Here is a 19,808-nt window from a genome sequence, read left to right as displayed (position 1 = left end):
CTACCATACAAAGTATAATCTAGGGCTTTCACTTCTAGTGATTTTTACTAGTTGACTAGTTGCCTAGTTTACTAGTAGACTGGTTGTTTAACTAGGCCAGTTTTTCTTTTTTTTTATAATAATATTTGTACATTGTTGACTATAACTATAATCTACTTGATCTTGAGGACTACAAAAACGGGAGGAAAGAAACCCAACTTTTTTTTCTTTTCTTTTTTTTTCTTATCAACTAGTCAACTAGTACCAACGAGGTCAACTAGTGGATTTACTAGTCGACTAACCTGGCCTCACCAGGCTTTCCACCACCTCGGAGGAAAGCCTGGTCTCTGTTTCAAAAGTCCGTATGATCCTGTCGGGAGCGGATGATATCGTTACGTCATGTTGTAGTATTGTTTTGTAGTCGACACGACAGGCAGGAACAACGGGGCGGGACTTCCTTTTCCCTCAAACCGAAAGAATAACAATAAAAGCTCTCGTAGTCTGTAGCTTTTATTGAGAAAAATCGGTTTGAGGGAAAAGGAAGTCCCGCCTTCCCCCCTTGTTCCTGCCTGTCGACTACAAAACAATACTACAACATGACGTAACGATATCATCTGCTCCCGACAGGATCATATACCCTAAATGAAATGGTGCCCAGGCTACTAGTCGACTAGTTGCTTAAAGTCCTATATAAAACGTGCTTTATGGAACCCACAGTTCCACATGACTAAAGGGGCGTAATGGCCGTCGTGTTGATGAATGGGTATTCTGTATCCTTGCAGCGTGGTAAACATCCCAGAGATGCGTTGATCTCTGCATCAGTGTCTTGCAGCGTTTACAACTATACTTTAACGTGCTTAACGCTCTGCCTCATGTCAGCCTGAATGGACAGGGCAGCAGCATTGTGGAGGTGTGTCATGAACACAATGTAACAATAATGGAATTTACAATAAATCTTATACTTGCTGCTAATGTGTATGCTGGTTGTGCTTTACTGCCATCGGGGATACTTGCTGACTGACTTCAATTCAATTTAGGATTACATATTTTGGTGCAGTGCAGTCACTCGTATTGGGATGGTGATATGATTGTTTGTTTTTCAACCACATGCCCATGTCATAATAGGTGAAGATTTGGCAATATGGTAAAGAGATTTGGTGTAGAGGGGGAAAAAAGAGGGGTCCAAGTGTAGAGCCATGGATTCAACCACGATTGATTTCAGTCATTTGGATTCCATAGAAGCTGCACAGTGAAAACTACAAGCTCTCAATACAAAGCTTGTAGTTAGGCTGTTTTATAGTGGTCAACATAGCAATATATTCTGAAGCGTTTTCCATAAAATCTTAATAACCTCAGATATTCCATACTTTGTATAAAAGCATAGGTTAAAGGCAAAGCCTCAGCCTAGCAGGAACAATTACAATTACTAAAACAATGTTACATACTGTGTTAATTGTCTAGGATTCACTGCCAGTGTGTGTGGGCGTCATTTTCAGTTTCACAAATCTGAGATATCACATTAGAGGACTTAGCCAATAGCCATGCAAACATTTATCTGAGATCTCACATTAGAGGACTTAGCCAATAGCCATGCAAACATTTATCTGAGATCTCACATTAGAGGACTTGGCCAATAGCCATGCAAACATTTATCTGAGATCTCACATTAGTCTTAGCCAATAGCCAAGCAAACATTTTTCGCCGTGAGAATGTATTTTGCTTTAATCCATGTGTGGAGACCTGTGCCGCGCTACGAGCTTGTAGATCTGCTATTTTTGAAAGAATTGTGAAAATGTTGTGCAAATCTTTGAATATATATTCCTTCAAAGGGAATGTTTTTAACACAAATCTTTGCTTCTGGGGTGTCCTTAATTGGAACAACATATTTTCAGATCCGCAGCCAAATACAGATAATTCTGGGGGTCCTTGACATGAAAAAGGTTGAGAACCACTGATAGATCAGTGTTCCCAGTCTCTCCACCTCTTCAGTACACACACAAAATAGTACATTTACAAATAACATTTCTTCCAATGAGTTGAGACAACCCATTCATCGCCTTATATTGTCTCTTTCTATTTTTGTTTCATTTATTGTCTCCAAGTTAATTATCACCAATCAGAGACATGGGAGCTGGGGGGGTCCCCAGCCAAAAATGCTCCAGTATAAGACACTCTGAGGGCGAGAAGCGACCAGTTCATATGCACGCATCCGCCTGGGTGACGGCAGACTGCTGGCAGAGCACTGGTGCTTTGGCATGGGGGGGTCAGATCAACAGTCAGAACAGGTCAGTTCCATACTGTATGGAGATCTAAGGGTTTGAGGTCAGATGTAGAGTTGCTGGCCAATATTGATGACATCAGGGATCTCCATATATGGGTTTAACCCATTTAGGCCTGAGGCCGATTCTAAAAACGCCTCTAAAACTTGACCTAAGTTTTCTGGAAAAACTGTACATACTCTACAGAACCCCAAAATGGGTTCCCGGCCTGAGGGTGAAACTAGGGTGAAAGTCCCTCCCAAAGCGGGGCAGAAAACTGTGTCGCCTCTCCCTCCCTCCGCCTCGCTATAGTCGCTACCATGCAGTATGTGTTTACTTGGGTCTACAAATGCTGCCCGCACCCGATCAAAAATGATAAATGGTACAGATAGTTATTTTTTATATTGGCCAAAAATATATATTCCCCATAACTTTTAATTGTGGGTGGGCAGGATGCACGTTTGGGTATTCTCTGCCACTCGCCTAGAACCGGCATTGTTAATTAATTAAGACCCAGAGGGGTCCTTCAGGCTTCAGGGGGTTCCAAGCTAAAAATGACTTTAATATAACATCAACATCAGTTTAAACCACATTATTTTTTTGGGGGAAATCACAAAATATTTTCAGATGAGGTCCCACATCCACAGTCTTATTAATGTGGGGGGTCCTTCCTTAATTTCCTTGACATCTAGATAGATTATCATTTGACCCCCAGTGTCCCCACGCCCCCCTCCTCCACTCCATGCCAGCCCCCTGGGTGCCTGTGATGTGTGCACAGCAGCTGTCGTCATTTCCCCAACAAGGAAACCATATTCGCGCTAAACTAGTTGGACGCCTCGGACTAGACTAGAGAGAGAGAGAAAGACAGAGAGAGGGAGGAAAGAAAGGAAAGAGAGAGTGAGGTAGAGGGAGGGAGGAAAAGTGTGTGCGTGAGAGAGAGAGAGAGAGAGAGAGAGATAGAGAGAGGGAGAGAATAATTTCACCCCTCTCATGGTCTTGGCGCCAATCCGGGCGAAAAGGGGGAAAAATACTTGTTCGCTAATTTGGTGCAAATTGATGGTGTAATAATCGGGTTTAATCCGCGATAAATCAGCCATCGATCCGTGCTAAACTGCTAACCTACCTAGCCTCGTTAGCAAGCGACCCGGCAGTGTGTCATACATAGAACTCAAAAAGCCCAGACAGACAGACAGTCCCGACTCCCAACAACAACAATAGAGCCAGGTGTATAATCTACAAGGTGCTCGACATGGGGGTGAGTGTGAGTTATTATTGTGTATTATAAATGTGTGTGTAATAATGTGTATGTGTGCTGGGAGGTTAACCCTGAACGGTGGACTGGATGGATGTGAACAAAGAGTGTGCGTGCGTGTGCATGGACCCTGTGATGGAGAGAGAGAGAGAGGCTGTGGAGAGAGGGAGAGAGAGAAAGGAAAAGGAGGAAGCAATGCGAGGTGGATGGTTGGCACCCACCACCACCACCACCACCAGGCTGTTAGCCTGTTAGCTTAGCCGTTAGCCCCCGGTTAGCCTACTACATCCACTATATAAAAAAAGCTTTAGTCCATAAGTACATCCCCCGCTTTGGACCCCATACTGTGTGGTTTTTTAACAGCGTGTATGTGTTCTGTGTGCGATTGATTGTTATCCTTTACTTGTGTTGTTTATGTGACATTGTTAGCTTGTTAGCTGTAGCCCGGTCTCCCACTCAAGGAATCCATCTTTTATGATGATGGGTGCTTTGCAATTTCTGTATCAGTAGCTGAACACGTTTGTGTTCATGGCCAGAGGCAGCCAGGTATTAAAACCCGCATGTGTTCTTACATGCGATCTCTGACATGTCCCCGTTAAACGGAGACTACCGGTATTAAAAGCTTTTTTTAATCAGACAGAGTTTGATCCCTTCACTTTCACTCCAGATAAACCAATCCACGTGTTGTGTTGTGTGAAGTCTGTTCCTTGCTCCTGCATGGTACAGCATGAATCGGAATGAATTCTATGCATTCCTTCTCCTAATTGTTGCCTTTGCTGTTTGTTCAGGACTGTCGGTTGATAAATGCACTTATACTAATGACCTGTTGTTGGTCCACTGCAGCTCTAAATATCCTCAGCCCTTGGTGCAGTTTATCCACCATCATTTTTCCTGAGTTTGTATTTTACTGTCCATCCATAATAGTCCAGTTATCATAAGAGGGGTCCGGGGACCACCAGGGGTCCTTGAGGGGGTTCAAGGGCATAAATGAGTTAAAATAGCATAAAAATCGGTTTAATCCTTTAGCCCTGTAATGTCTATTTGAAAAGAACTGATGAAAATATCTAAAATAGGGGGGGATTTTGTAACAACACAAATCTTGTATGGGTGTCCCAGGCACAAAATACTTTTTGATGAGAGTCCACGGCCAAATGCATATTAATATAGGGGTCCTTGATAAGAAAAGGTTTGAGAATCAAGCACTGCATTTATGTCCAATTAAATAAAGTTTCTACATACAACTTAAACAAAGGACTATATAATGATAATCACAACACTGTGCGTGCATTGCATTACTTGCATTCTTGCAACCTTATTCTTTCGGTCATGACCCAAATTTCATGACCATAGGTGAGAGTAGGAACGAAGATTGCTTGGTAGACGGAGAGCTTTGCCTTCTGGCTCAACTCTCTTTTATTAACAACTGTCTTAAACCCTTGTTAACCGGAGTCCCCTAGGGTCTGTACTTGGTCCTCTCCCCTTTTCCCTCTAGATTAAATCTCCTTGACAAAATTGCCATTAGCCAAACTACAAGCTCATTGTGAGCTTGTAGATCTGCTATTTTTACAGAATGTTCTCCCCCCAGAATAGTGACAGGTGAGCTCATGCTAGAGTTCATGTGGTTATTGCAGCGTCACAATGGTCACATAGCTAAACTAGTGGTTCTGAATTTCCTTGAGCTTTGTTGCCAAATGTGGTTTCTGTGCAAGGCCTGTGTGATCAGTTTGCAACAAATTGAGCTTTATGCTCTAAACCGCGTGGATCAAATCAGTAGCGATCCAGCTAGCCTAGTACTAATGTTCAGCCATATTCTGATCACAAATTAAATTACCAACCCAAGCAGCTTGGCTCGCTCACCTGGCCTCTGTCAAAATAATGAGGGCACTAAAAAGAGAATACGCAAATGAAAATATGAATAAATCTGGAAAGTAGGACTACATTTATCATAATGGAGAAGACAACCATTTGTTGAATAAAATACTTCAGTTAAATAACAAAACAAACAGCCAGTTAAGATTGTTCTTGTCTCTACTAGCTGGTTTCTCGATTTGGGTCACTGTGTTGGCCTGGCAAAGCATTGGGAAAAATGTACCAAAACCCATTAGAAATGCAGCCAAGCACAGAACTGTTTCTTCGGACTACATTGAGAGGATCCAACCACAATTCCGTAGCCTTCCTCAAAATCTGTGAATGGCTACCGGATAACATTCTCTGTGTACTCATCAACACCAGTGATGCAGTGATTGATAATCTCACATCTGTCCTCTGTGTCTCTCTTCATGCCATCTTTCTGTCTAACACCTGATACTCTCCCCCTGTCCTTAAACCACCCACCCACACCCACCCCTCCACTGTCCCACATTTCTCTTTCTCATTCCATTCTAATCCTTCTCGCTACAGCCTACAACCCCCCCTCCCCTCATTTGAACTCTTGACATCTCTTTCACTTTCTCTTTCACTTTCTCAATTAAAAACATATCTCTACACCAAATGTTACGAGACTGTACATATTTAAATATTGTTACTGTATTCCCTGTATTTTTACTGTATTTGCTTTTAGCTTTTAGTTTTTTGACTTGATGTATTTTGTCTTTGTTTTGTTTTTACCCTGCTCTGTGCAGCATTGTGGAACATTGTTTTAAAAAGGTGCTACAGTATATAAATAACTAATTTCTCCCTTGTTCACAATTCCTCTAACTTGGCACCTACCCTCTCTTCTACTCCTTCCCTCACCATCCCTTATTCCGTTCATCCAGAGGAAATCTAATAAAGCCAAGGAGAAGAAGGCCAAGCGCCAGGAGGAGAGGGCAGCCATGGATGCTGTCTGTGCCAAGGTGGATATAGCCAATAAGGTGAGAGGCCTGTGAGTGGCATTAACCAATGAGATTAGGTCCTGGTCGAGGGCACACGATGGCTTAAAGGGTTTTCATGGTTGGATGCTTATTTATTTATGTATTCATTTATTTGTCCTGAAACGATGGACATTTGCAGCCTCTTTCGATGGCTAATCGAGTGAAACATCTTTACGAGTCAAATAAGAATCACACACCTGCCCTGACACAGACGGCGAGCAGCATTTCAGGTGGACAGCCGACACAGCAGTTTGGTGTTTAACAGTTAGTCAGACTTGTCTCAGGACCCAGAGTAAAACAATGGCTGTTTTCTTCTGAGGCCTATCGTTAGGAGAAACAAAAATATGAATAACAAATTATTAATATTAATAACATTAACATAGATTTTATAAATAATATACTACATGTGTAGATGAGTAAAGATAGTAAAATAAATGCCCACTTTGAGTTTCTCACGTTTTCTCTCTCTCTCTCTCTCTCTCTCTCTCTCTCTCTCTCTCTCTCTCTCTCTCTCTCTCTCTCTCGCTTCTTTAAATGTGATTAGTAATATAACAAATCCAGCCAGATATCGTTTTTTTGTGTGTGAGGTCACTAACAGCCTGGAAATGATGAAATGCAGCCTCAGCATTGGCAATTTATAGACCTGTCTGTATAATATTATGAGATATTCTAATATTTACTCATTCTGATAATGAATCATTCAAAAGATATCTTTGTTTGTGTTCTGCCATCTCTCCGTCTGTTGACTGTCTGCTGTCAATGTCATGCTGGTCTGTTCCTCACTCTGTCCGTCTAGACTGCTAGCATGGTTTCGTCCCCCAGCCACTGCGTTAGTTTTACTGAGGTTAGGTTTAGGTATAGTTTTACTGAGGTTAGGGTTAGGTTTAGGTATAGTTTTACTGAGGTTAAGGTTAGGGTTAGGTTTAGGTATAGTTTGACTGAGGTTAATGTTAGGGTTAGGTTTAGGTGAAGGCTGTCAATCACAGCGACTGGCCAGTCACAGCGCACCCTCTCTACGTCACTCTGTACTCAACCCGAGGACGAAAGCATGCTCGCGTCTAGACTGGTCTTGGTAATACCACCACCCTCCCATTTATTGATGAAACGGGGGTGCTGTGTTGATGCCAAGTGCCTTTGACATTCTGTGGGTTTCATTTCTGCTGAGACATTTGGCAGATTACCCAGCCAAAACCAGACATAATGGACCTTGAAACATACATATGATTCAATGGACAATATTTGTTCTTGAATATGAAAAAAAAGTCTGTTTATTTCACACACACACACACACACACACACACACACACACACAAAAATAACGCATCCTCCTTTAAGCTGCTGGAAGGCCACAATAAGCACCAGAATAAATCCAGAGAATGAATTGGTTTGTTTTTTTCATCTGTTTCACAAGTCGTTCGTCTCTATCCTGTCTCCTTTCTTGTTACCAACCAACCATGCAGGAATGCAAACCATTCTCCCACAACATTTTCTTGTTGCCAGCAGACATGATTTGACAGTCGGGCCATTGTTTAAAACACGAATAATGCCCGTAGTCCACATTGTTAGCTGGAAGAGAAGAGGTGGTTATTGTTAATCCTAGAGACAAGAGATTAGGTGGTGCAGGGCCATTATATATTTCCCCAGGCCCCAGGAAAAGACGACTTTATGCTCCATGATGATGATGTATGACAATGATCTTAATGGATCATTCTCGTCAGGCCTCTGGCTCTGGGGACATACTGTACTTACTGACTGTGTACAGTGTTGTCCCTGAGAACGTTCAATGAACCATCGTTCATGAACACATTCATATTTTGAGCGAACGTGAACTGAACGTAATGTATTTCTGCTTGATGACATTTTGACATGCCTTTCTTCACCCTCTCTTCTCACAGCTTGATGACCCATTGGCTGCTTTCCCCGTCTTTAAAAAATATGACAGAAACGGGTATGTGTTTGTTATTCAAGTCATATAAAATACTCTACACATCTTGTTTCATTTCTATATATATATATATATATCTTAAAATCACATACAGTTGGATTGTTGACATGTTGCTGACTTCATGTCCCTGTTTTGTGCCCAGACTCGCCTTGCAGATAGAGTGTAAGAAGGTTTCCACCCTCAACCCGCTGTCTGTCGAATGGGCTTATGAACTCACCAGATCTAACATGCAGACACTGTAAGTATTTTGGGCTACTCTGCTGTACGCTCAGTCACCCTTATTTTAGAAGGCTGAATAGTTGGATAGGAAATAGAGTTTCATATTCAATTCATCTGTAAATGTTTGGTTATTTCAGTTGGACTGTGCGATTAACTGAAACAATAAAATTATGGTAAAATAAGGCAATAAAAATAGAAAATTACGATCACGTTAACTGAACCCAAACCAACATCTGTTTACCCAACGGTAAACAAATTCTGCCATGTCTTGGTAAGAATACAGAGGCTATGGTTAGTGGTTAATGTGAAACAAGAATGGCTCGGTCTTAATTGCCAGCTGCAGCAAGTTCTCGTTTATGAACATCTATAATCAGTCTGTGTGCCGCAGGCTCTGCCTCGGCTCACGGCTTCACGTTGCAGCGTTCAGAGTATGCAGCCAATAAGGCTTCACGTTGTGGCGTTCAGAGTATGCAGCCAATGAGGCTTCACGTTGCAGCGTTCAGAGTATGCAGCCAATGAGGCTTCACGTTGCAGCGTTCAGAGTATGCAGCCAATCCGCATTGGCTGCATACTCTGAACGCTGCAACGTTCAGACTTCAGACTATGAACCATAACCATTGGCTTAGAAAAAGTGTCAACTACGGTCTCTAGTAGAGGTACAGTAGGTGAACATGTAGTCCAGCCGCTTTGCAAGCAGCTGGCAAAAAGAAGAAGAATTGTTTTTTCCTTTCACACAAATATTTGGCAGCCTCCCTGTAGTGACTCTTATCGACCCCCTGTTGAAGACCCATGGTCTATATTTTAACTGCTGCCGTCTGGCAAACTCCCACAGGGGATTGAATTCGTTTTGAGTCTCTCCTCCACAATTATATTCAGGGCACCTGCTGTCGGTTCCACATCTTTGATAGTAAACTGTCCCGTTTTGGGCTTGTGTCAGTCGAGTACATTTCTTTTTTAGGTATTTGTACTTTGAGTTCTTCCATTTGCCAATACTTTTACTTCTACTCCACTACATCTCAGAGGCAAATATTGTACTTTTACTCCACTGACTTTATTTGAAAACTTTAGTTACTTTGAAGATTTCGATTATTAATACAAAACATGCATTGACCACTTCAGCCGTATATTTCAGCCATTTGAAAATAGCAGAGGCGACACATTGTGCACTTGTAGATCTGCTATTTGTAAATAAAGTAAATTTAGAATTCTGTATTTTTTCCTATATACAGGTTTAATGTTTGTTTTAAAAACGCCATTGACAATGAAGGGAAAATCTATGTCATCTTGTCCCTAACACAAACATTAAATGCCATTAACAATAAAGATAATTTAATGTTTGTTTACATCACCTAATCATAGCAACATGAGTTAGACTTTAATATATTGGCGGCCCTCACTTCACACGGGTGTGATTCCCCCCCCCCCCCCCATTCAGGTATGAGCAGAGCGAGTGGGGATGGAAGGAGAGGGAGTTAGACTTTAATATATTAGCGGCCCTCACTTCACACTGGTGTGATTTTTTTCACCCCATTCAGGTACGAGCAGAGCGAGTGGGGCTGGAAGGAGAGGGAGAAAAGAGACGAGATGAAAGACGAGCGGGCGTGGTACCTCCTGGCTCGCGACGGAGACTCCGCCCCCGTCGCCTTCTCCCACTTCCGATTCGACGTGGAGTGTGGCGAGGAGGTTCTATACTGGTAAGACCGTAAGGCTTCTCTTTTCTACGCCCGTCATATCGCCGCTGTCGGGTGTCATTTTCAACCATTTTAATTTCAAGGACCCCCAGTTTGACCTGCATTAAGAAGATACAGCCGCCCATTTTAACGGCATTTCTATCTGGGATTTCTAGTGGGGTCCCCGGACCCCACTTTGGGAACGCCTGTCTCAAACAATCCTCGTCCACAACGTCTATAATGTGATCTCTTCTTCTGTGTGCAGTTATGAGGTGCAGCTGGAGAGCAGAGTGAGGAGGAAAGGCCTGGGGAAATTCCTCATTCAGATATTACAGCTCATTGCTAACAGGTAAACCAACTGTAAACAGATATTACAGCTCATTGCTAACGGGTAAATTCTTCATTCAGATATTACAGCTCATTGCTAACAGGTAAATTCCTCATTCAGATATTACAGCTCATTGCTAACGGGTAAACCAACTGTAAATGATTGACCGATATGGGGTTTTTTCATGGCCAATACAGATACGGATTTATAGTGATCAAAGAGGCCGATATTAAAGCAGATTAAAAATGTATTACTGTAACTACATTTCTTATTATTGTCCAAATTTACAATAACACAAAACGGCATTCTTAAAATGATTCCACAGCGATGAGGAAGGAACTTTATGCGCCCGTGCTTCATGATTTCGTCTGTTAGGTGGAAACTTCATATAGTATTATATGTCCAAAACTGTTACTTTACAAGCTGATATTTTGTGTGACTCTGCAGTATGATCAAGTGGGGCGTTAATTTACACCATTAAATATGGCAGGGGTTTTCAACTGATTATGAACCAGGGACCACCGCCCTGACTGAGAATCAACCTGGGGACCACTGTTGTGTTGGGAGGAGGGGGATATGGGCATGGTGTGGGGGGGGAATTAACCTTCCATATTAAAATGATGTTGCTGTAACTTACTGTATGTATGAGCGAGCAGACACATGCAATTAATTATGGGCACATTTCCTTATAATGGTGACTCAACCAGGCAATCCGGTAAAGTTTTCCCATGAGATTCTCACTCCCGTTTCTGTGGAAGTTCTTGACGTCCGGCTTCCCAGTAACTGACAACATCGATCGAGCATCATCATACATCACCACGTCATTTACTGCATTGTTTCTCAACTTGTGGTCGATACAATAAATTAAAATACAAATTTTCCCTTTCCTACATTCCTAATTGCATGGTCAGGGACCATATGCAATACCTTCATGGACGGGACCGCAACGATTTTATTTCTTTCTCTCTCGCCCTAGCACGCAGATGAAGAAAGTGATGTTGACAGTATTCAAACACAACCATGGGGCTTACCAGTTTTTCAGAGATGCTTTACAGTGAGTATAACACGTCGCGCACAATCAGGCTTTTCCTAAAGGGAAAGTTGACTGCATTCTAATGTTATTCTTCTTTCCACTTTGTGCACCAAATACAAGCAAAATTGTAACACAAACTGTAATTATAGTTAATCATGACCAGGCCATGGTGTGACTATGACATCATATGTCGTATAGTTTTCTATACAGAAGGATTTTAATCATGTCTACCCACTATCTTGTTCGTCCACTTGCCACAGGGACTGCAGTTCACCGGCAGCTTGTACTTTAATTTAGAATCCAAATGGGGTTTGTAAAATGGGAACAACATGCCTGCTTGTCCCTTCAAAAGTAGAACAGCTACGTTTGTGCTTAAAATGCACAAAAAAGTATTTATAGACTATTTCTGCTTGGCCTAAAGGGGCATAGACCATCAGCAGACTAGTCGACACACACATACTGCGCACACACACACACACACACACACACACACACACACACACACACACACACACGTTTTATTAATCAGGATGATGACGCCACCCAGATTGTTCCTGCCACAGCTCTGCCACTTAACGCCGGAAATGGTGGTCTGTGCGGCTTCATTCACACAAACTGCACACATGACAGTATTAATGAAAGCTAGAGATTGGACTGGGCGGCGGCCACAACGTTATCTCCTTGGTGTTCATGCCGTCTCTTTATTAATATTATTATTATTAACCCATTCTGAACGGGAACCCATTTTGGTATTGGCATCATGTTGTGCTTTAGCTATTGAAAAATAGCAGATCTACAAGCTCATAGCGCGCCACCGAGTGGCGCGCTACGAGCTTGTAGGTCTGCTATTTTTGAAAAATCGAAGAACGACTGACATTTTTAGAATCTGATCTCAGGTCAGAATGGGTTAATATCTCCTTACTGTTCAAGCCGTCTCTTTATTATTATTATTAATATTATCTCCTTAGTGTTCTAACGCCGTCTCTCTTGCCGTCCCTCCAGATTCGAGATAGACGACAGTTCACCCAGCATGTCGGGCTGCTGTGGCGACGACTGCTCCTACGAGATCCTCAGCCGGCGGACCAAACACGGCGAGGCGTTGGTGGCGTTGGCGGCGGCACAGGCACACACCCACGGGGGCGGCGGGCACTGTGGGGGCTGCTGCCACTGATTGGCTGCCCCCATCCCCCCCCCCACCCACCCGCCCGCCCTCCCTCCCAAACGGTTTAAAAAGGACCAGCAACTTTCGTGACCGCCTGTGAAATTTCACACTGCCTGCCCTGCCGTGCGTCAGGCGTTTCGGGAAGAATCTCCAGCTCGGAGGTCTTATCGTAGACGGAGGTGTGACGTCGGCGGTGTGTATGTAAGGCGGTATGCAGTGTGAGCTTTCAGACACGGCACCTTGTTTTCCTATACCCCTGGTTATTCCAGAGATCAGCCGTTACTGGTTCAAAGTCATGTAAAAGCTAATCCACCACCAACTCACTCCCAACAACCTTCTAGCTCATCTGATCTCCTTTTGTTCACATACTGCACTCTGTCCTCATTCGTCACGCAGTGTTTCCTAACTCCCCCCCCCCACGGGCCCCCCCCCCCTGCTGCTGGGTCCCCAAGATGGAAAACGGGGCGATGGACAGTCAGATTATTTTCCACGTATTAGAGTGTGAACTTGGGTTTTCGGTTTATGGGACCCCCCCCCCCTCCCCTACCCCCAGACGAGTTACATGAACCCTTTTCTGGGGGGGGGGGAATATTCCCAGAAAATGGCCGCTCTACGCCGCTGTGAGCTGTGTATATCGGCCATTTTCTGCCGTTGGAGACATGAGGTTTTGAGTTGTCCCTGCTGTACTGTAGCATACCGCTACCGTACTGTCGTCCAGGTACTTTGTGTAGCTAATATGCTGTTGGCGTGCGACAGCACAGCGGGCGTTCCACAACCACGCGCCTTCTTTGAACCTCGACGGCCCGTCCTACTGCTTATTAATGTTACATGTAACTGTGAGGGTTTCCAGCTTTCTCCCACCTGCCTATCATATCACTCAGGTGATTTCCACAGGAAAACCATTGGTGTTCATTTAAATCTCGTTTTAAATCTCGGGGTGTAAAAAAAGGACCCCCAACGCTTTCAAGAGATAAAACGTAATACTCTGGATTCTACTGTGCATGTTGTTAACCTCCTCTTTGCTTAGGTTTTTAACCTTAATTTAACCATTCTTATTTTATTCTTTTCCACACGTCCTGGTTAAGTGATAGGAATCCAGTCTGGGAAGTGTCCCCATTAAGTGTCCTTTTCCCCTCGTATTCCAGTTCAGAATCGGTGAGCTGTTTGAGCACCAACTGCTACCACAAAGAGAAAATGTGAAATGATGAAAGGCGACTTAGCAAAAAATCTCCAAACGACAACTCTTGATCTACACAGAAGCGTTATGGTGCTTCCGTTGTGGTTAGATTGGCTTTTAGTGCCACAACCTGCACTTCTCTTGATTTAATTTATACTTTGTTGTTGTTGCGGGTAGAAAATAGTCTATCTACAAACTCAAAACGTGTTGCGCCCCAATGGGTTGTGGGCTTATAAATTTGTTCATTTTGGCACGTGACAATTTCACACAAGCAAGTATTAAACGGGTCTAACTCGCTGTACAGCCATCCTCCTCGACCAAGCCCCCCCTCCCCCCGCCTCTGTTTTAATCTCCTGCTACCTTTTATTTTTTAAATCATTTTACTTCCATTGGAGTCCATTTGGACTACTTGGCTGTCATTTTTAGGGTCTCATACTACTGATCATGGCAGGCTGATCTGTTACAGACACCAGGTGTTGTGTGACTCGGAGGAGGTATTCGGGTCCGTGTCCATACAAAGCGTATTATGAGCTGAGAGGCGCTTTGGATATCCATGTCCATAGTGCTTGCGTGCATTGTTTATTAACACCCACAACGTTCAAACCAATCAACCGTTGCCGTGCTCGAATGCTCTGATCCATGTCATTGGCACAAGTTAGGGGTGCACGATTATGAAATTATGACCGACCTTCGATCTCTGATTATTTGCAGGGTCATATCTGCCGATGCCGATTTCAATGTCGGGTCGTAAATGACCAGCCTGGAGGATCAAAAGAGCGGCGCTCCTCTATGCTTCATGGGCGCTGGGAAGAGGAGTGCACCAGGGCAGTCTTACCGTAGAAATGCATGACAGACACTCCAAAAAACGCTTTGTGTGGTCACGCCGACACAGTCCCTCAGAGGGTAAAAGAAGATTATGTAAAATGTTACGTTTGTACTCAAAAGAGCCACGGATCACGCTCTCTTCTGCAAAGCTTGAGCTGATATGTGCTTAATGGCTCCGACTTCCAGTTATGTTATAGACCTTAGTTTGTCTGGAGACTCTCGACTCGTTTAAAGAAACCCACAGTGATCACAGGGAGTTCAACACCCGTCTCATCTTCTCCTTCCATTATCGGTTCCTCGACCACGGTGTAAAGCCACTGCTTTTTTTTCTCTCTCTCTTCAATCGAGCTTAGATTTAAGTTTCATAGGTTCTCTTAACAACAACGTTGCCATTGATCCTGTTTGGATAATTCTAAAGACAACATCCTTCCTTCCTCCGTCACATATCCTTTCCTCTCCTCCCTCCTTCCAGCCCCTTGTAGGCACCGATGACTGTTTTCCACAAGGCCGGGTTTCAAATCTGTAGAACGGCATCCTTCCTCCCCCTTCTCTTTGTAGCCTTCCTCCTCCCCCACTCACATGACGGTACTGACGACCATAGATCCATAGATCCGTTACCTGGACTTTAGACATCCCCCTGCTATCCTCAGCCGTACTAATCAAAACAAATGTTACTTTTTGACTGTGTAACTACTAAATATATCCTCATGCCCCCCACCACCACCACCACCACCGCTTTTCACCATGAGCAAATCATATTGATTTAATACAAGAAGGATATGGTACAGTATACGTGAATGCTCCATTACACAGCTGTCTTCAGTCCACTTATATTAAGTTGATGAACGCTATCACTGGAAGGACATTAAGCTAGCAGGAAGGATGTATGCGTGTCATTTTTGGAAGACTTTTTTCATTGAGATAATGTCCCTCGCTTCGGCCATCGCCCCCTATTCCCAAACTAACTATCGATATGTTGCATGATGAGATTCAAAATGTTTGTTTAATAATTAATACAATCACGGTCGCTGTCTTTATTCAGGATTAGCCCAGCAGCCGGGTTTCCTCTCCTGCCTCTGACAGCATGACTATAAGTCTCCCATTTAAAACGGCTGTGGTTAAAACGTAAGTGAAATGTTTGGGAGTCTGAATTAGATTTAAAGTTGATGCACAGGTTCCACTGAGCAAAACAAAAAAAAGCATCTTGGCATGTAGAATCAACAGGTCAATGTATACTTTGTGGTATGGCCGTGTGCCGTCCGCCAGAAGTAGATCGGTTACATTTGTAGAGTTGATAACGGAGGCAAAAAAACCCTTGCCTAATTGTGTTGCCCTTTTAGCTGACGTCACAACCCTTAGCTTTTTAGCTGCATCTCATGTGTTCTCATGTGTTCATAGTGGCGTTACCGTGGGATAAAGATGGTCCTAGCGCTACGATACTGTTGGCCGATGGAGCCCAGATTGTTATGGGAGGATTTTGGACAAGAGGATGTACTGTACTAGGTTACTGGTTCCCAAATGCTGGGTCTGGGAACCGTTTGTCGGTCGCAGGCACATTTTTATGGGTCCCTCTCATTTTTCGTTTCCTACATTTGATTTTTTTTAAATTATTTAAAAACTTTTTTTTCTTTTTGTAAATTCATGAAGAAATGTAAGACATTTTTAAAATTAGAAAACTAATGTTTAAGTAGGAGTGAAAATAGCCGATCTACAAGCTTGTAGATCTGTTATTTTCAGTAGTTTGAGTCACGGGGAGACAATCAAAATTGTCTTTTGGGTCACAAGCTAAAAAGGTTTGGGAACCACTTTAACTAGATAGTTGCTACCTAGACAGGCTGATGTCGATTCCATATCTGTTTACAAAACCTTCAGGGTATCTTGACCACCTCCAGTGCCCGTCTGCTGGGTCATATATTCCATTTCTAGAGACCACCAACCAACCATTTCACCTCAGAACTGTGGTTCACTTGTATGTGAGGTTAATGTTTCCTGTTTGTTTTTTTTAATAGATGAGATGCTGTCTTAATTTATTTATATTTCACTTTTTTGTGAAACCCGCTGTCATCAGTGAAAGTGTGATATGAGATTTTCAGTTAACCCAGTTGGTGTGAAATAACTGTCCCATGAGGCCAACTTTGACCAATCCATTTTGACACGAAACACCATCCAAGGTTGTATCAATCGACTTTTTTATTTTATTTTGTAGAGTCACTGAAAAACTCCTATTACCCAGCTGGCGAGCACTCGGAGCTTACATTAGGTGTTTTACTGCTTGTTGGAACAACAATGATGAACAAAAACAAAAGACAAAACTTTTCGACATTTTTGCTTGTATGTTTTAGTTCTAGCCTAACTTCTGATAAGTACAATCATTCATTTGTATTGGCAGAGGCTACACAAACGGAACAGGATATTTGTGTATAAAGCAACGGTATATCGACGACTGACCGAGTCTTTCTCTCTCTCTCAGGTTATTCAAATGTAAACAAACCTCTGTGTTACTTTTGCAACCATGTTGGCTGTTGAGATGTCAGTTGGATTGGTTTGTCCCTCGGCTCTGATCTAAAAATCTGTTTCTTCTTTTTCTCAACATATTTAAAGCACTCTTCACTTTTGGTAGAAGTTTTTTAAGTTTAAGTATGTGCATGCTTCAGTAGGAGTACATCGCACAGTATTGGCAGTTCTGTAGACATAATATGCAGCGCTCGGAAATAAAACCATTTATACAAGCATGCTAAATGTGATTCATGCAACACCATTTTATTAAAATGTTATTTTTCTTATCGTCCCACAGAAATTATTTTTGTTAAGAGTCTGAGGTCACAGAAAGGCCGGTGTCCACTAAAGGTTAATCCATTTTAGACCTGAGGTTGATTCTACTTCTACAAATGCATTCTAATGTTTTCAAAGATTTTCTTTTTAAATGTTTCAAAAATAGTTGAACAAGCTGTTGCAGTGACGTGCTGTGAGCTTGTATATCTGCTATCTTTTTGAATATCCAACACAAAAATCTAAAATGATGTGCTTTTGAACATTTGAAAATATTCTTCCAAAAGTGAAACTCTGCTTTACGTTACTTTTACGTTGGTTAAAGTTTAACCGGCCCTAGAACTGTGCTCAGGGTCAACATTTTACGTGAAAAAGCTGAGGTGTCTTTGAGGGGGGATTATTTGGAGTGATCTTTATTTTGTGATAAAAAGATCTTTTGTTTGTGAGTGAACCTATTTTTCTTTTAAATCACTTATTTTACAACCTGTCCATGACCACCCTCGCCTCGTCATGTCACATTGTTTTAATTTTCCCTCCCTCCTCCGATACGTTCCTTTCTCTTTCGTTTTCCTCAGTGTGTGTATATATATTATGTATAATCGGTTGCGAATCCATTTTCAGTTTATTGTTTTTGCCTTTTACAGGTTAAACACTTTTTAAATGACATTTAAAAAAACCTCGATGTTTGAGAATGAGTGTTCTAGTCCTGTGCTTAACCGACAATGAAAGGGAAAAATAAGTCATTTCTGCCTTGTCAGTGTTTTATTTGTATGTTACAAATAAAGGAAAGTTGTTTGACTTCTAGATGGATATTCCTTGTTTTTTTTTAATTTGTACCTGTACTTTTTCATACTGTTGTGCAGGACTAGGCAACCTAGGCAAATTGTTGACAACCTGGTGAACCTGCTAACAATGGCACAGGGGAGGGTGATGACTGGCACACTGGCATGAGTGAGAGAGGATTCTTCGTTTAACCGTGTGTGTGTGTGTGTGTGTGTGTGCAAATTACATCCTATCCTGCACATGATTCTACATTCAAACTAGATGGTGTTAATATTGCTCAAATGCTCATTACATCCTGATGTGAAAGGAAATATTTCAAAAGAAGAAAATAAAGGTTATATAGGCTATGATTTTTATGGGGTCATAATTATACTTAATCTTGATATGGCACACTGACCGTCTACAAAAGAATATGGCACTTCATGTCAAAAAGGTTGACCCCTGCTGAATTTGTACATAGTAGTAGCCTGTATGCTTAATATGTTTATGTAATCTGTGTAGTCTATGAAAGCCAAAAGGTAAACTGTGGTAAATGTCAACGGAACTACTGTGACGGTATGATTCCGAGGACTTTTTAAAGAGCTGCACTATAGGCCTACCCGGAAGTTGTTGGTACCCTGACAGCAGCAAGGCTCCGTCTTATGAGCTAATTTAGAACTTCCTGTCTGAGAGCTAGCTAATTTAAGACATCCGGTTACCTTCAGAATAAGATAAGGTTATTTAATTCGTTAATTAAATAATTATTACATTACATTATTAGTATTATTATTACATTAAAGTTATTGTAAAGACACACATTATGTTTCTGTGTAAAAATAAGTAATTAAATAACATAAGTTATCTAAATGGATAAATGCTATTCACTGGAGTGCATGGACTTTATAAATGGACACTGGACAAAAGACGGCTCCGCGAGGCAACTATCTGGACATACCCACGCGTTCGGGAAGATGTCCTCTACCACCCCACAGTCTCCGCTAAGCGGGAGAGGTGTAAAATTCACAGCAGCAGAGCTTCTACTGGAGTCAATGCAAAAAAAATACCGTTTCCGGACCCAGAATGGACACTGGACAAAAGACGGCTCCGCGAGGCAACTATCTGGACATACCCACGCGTCCGGGGAGATGTCCTCTACCACCCCACAGTCTCCGCTAAGCGGGAGAGGTGTAAAATTCACAGCAGCAGAGCTTCTACTGGAGTCAATGCAAAAAAAATACCGTTTCCGGACCCAGAATGGACACTGGACAAAAGACGGCTCCGCGAGGCAACTATCTGGACATACCCACGCGTCCGGGGAGATGTCCTCTACCACCCCACAGTCTCCGCTAAGCGGGAGAGGTGTAAAATTCACAGCTGGAGCCCTTCTACTGGGGTCAATGCAAAAAAAATACCGTTTCCGGACCCAGAATGGACACTGGACAAAAGCCGGCTCCGTGAGGCAATTATCTGGACATACCCACGCGTCCGGGGAGATGTCCTCTACCACCCCACAGTCTCCGCTAAGCGGGAGAGGTGTAAAATTCACAGCAGCAGAGCTTCTACTGGAGTCAATGCAA

At 42.6% G+C, this 19,808-nt stretch overlaps 1 protein-coding gene across 4 annotated transcripts; it reads left to right on the top strand.

Annotated features, from left to right (window-relative positions):
* The first annotated feature begins 3,100 nt into the window (after positions 1-3,100).
* Positions 3,101-18,273, top strand: naa40 (N-alpha-acetyltransferase 40, NatD catalytic subunit). 4 transcript variants are annotated; one of them, XR_013966073.1, is made up of 9 exons: positions 3,101-3,498; positions 6,246-6,341; positions 8,237-8,289; positions 8,429-8,524; positions 10,041-10,199; positions 10,441-10,524; positions 11,480-11,557; positions 12,539-15,862; positions 15,901-18,273. XR_013966073.1 is itself a non-coding variant. In XM_080792797.1 (8 exons), exons 1-8 carry the CDS (start codon positions 3,487-3,489, stop codon positions 12,705-12,707), a joined length of 741 nt encoding a protein of 246 aa, XP_080648923.1. In that variant the 5' UTR covers positions 3,101-3,486; the 3' UTR covers positions 12,708-18,273. The 4 variants fall into 4 exon arrangements, 2 of the variants coding, with proteins under 2 accessions (XP_080648923.1, XP_080648922.1); XR_013966074.1 differs by having other exon boundaries at positions 12,539-16,333; positions 16,373-18,273; XM_080792797.1 differs by having other exon boundaries at positions 3,101-3,492; positions 12,539-18,273.
* Positions 18,274-19,808: the final 1,535 nt, after the last annotated feature.

Source organism: Protomyctophum bolini (genome assembly GCF_963924005.1).
Source record: "Protomyctophum bolini genome assembly, chromosome: 20".
NCBI lineage: Eukaryota > Metazoa > Chordata > Actinopteri > Myctophiformes > Myctophidae > Protomyctophum > Protomyctophum bolini.
The sequence above is the reverse complement of the archived record's forward strand: the minus strand, read 5'-3'. Positions and strand labels throughout refer to the sequence as shown.

Coding starts and splice junctions, on each gene's coding strand:
- naa40 (XM_080792796.1), top strand. Junction 6,342..8,236: donor AGGTGGATATAGCCAATAAG/GTGAGAGGCCTG, acceptor CTCTTCTCACAG/CTTGATGACCCATTGGCTGC. Junction 10,525..11,479: donor TTACAGCTCATTGCTAACAG/GTAAACCAACTG, acceptor CTCTCGCCCTAG/CACGCAGATGAAGAAAGTGA.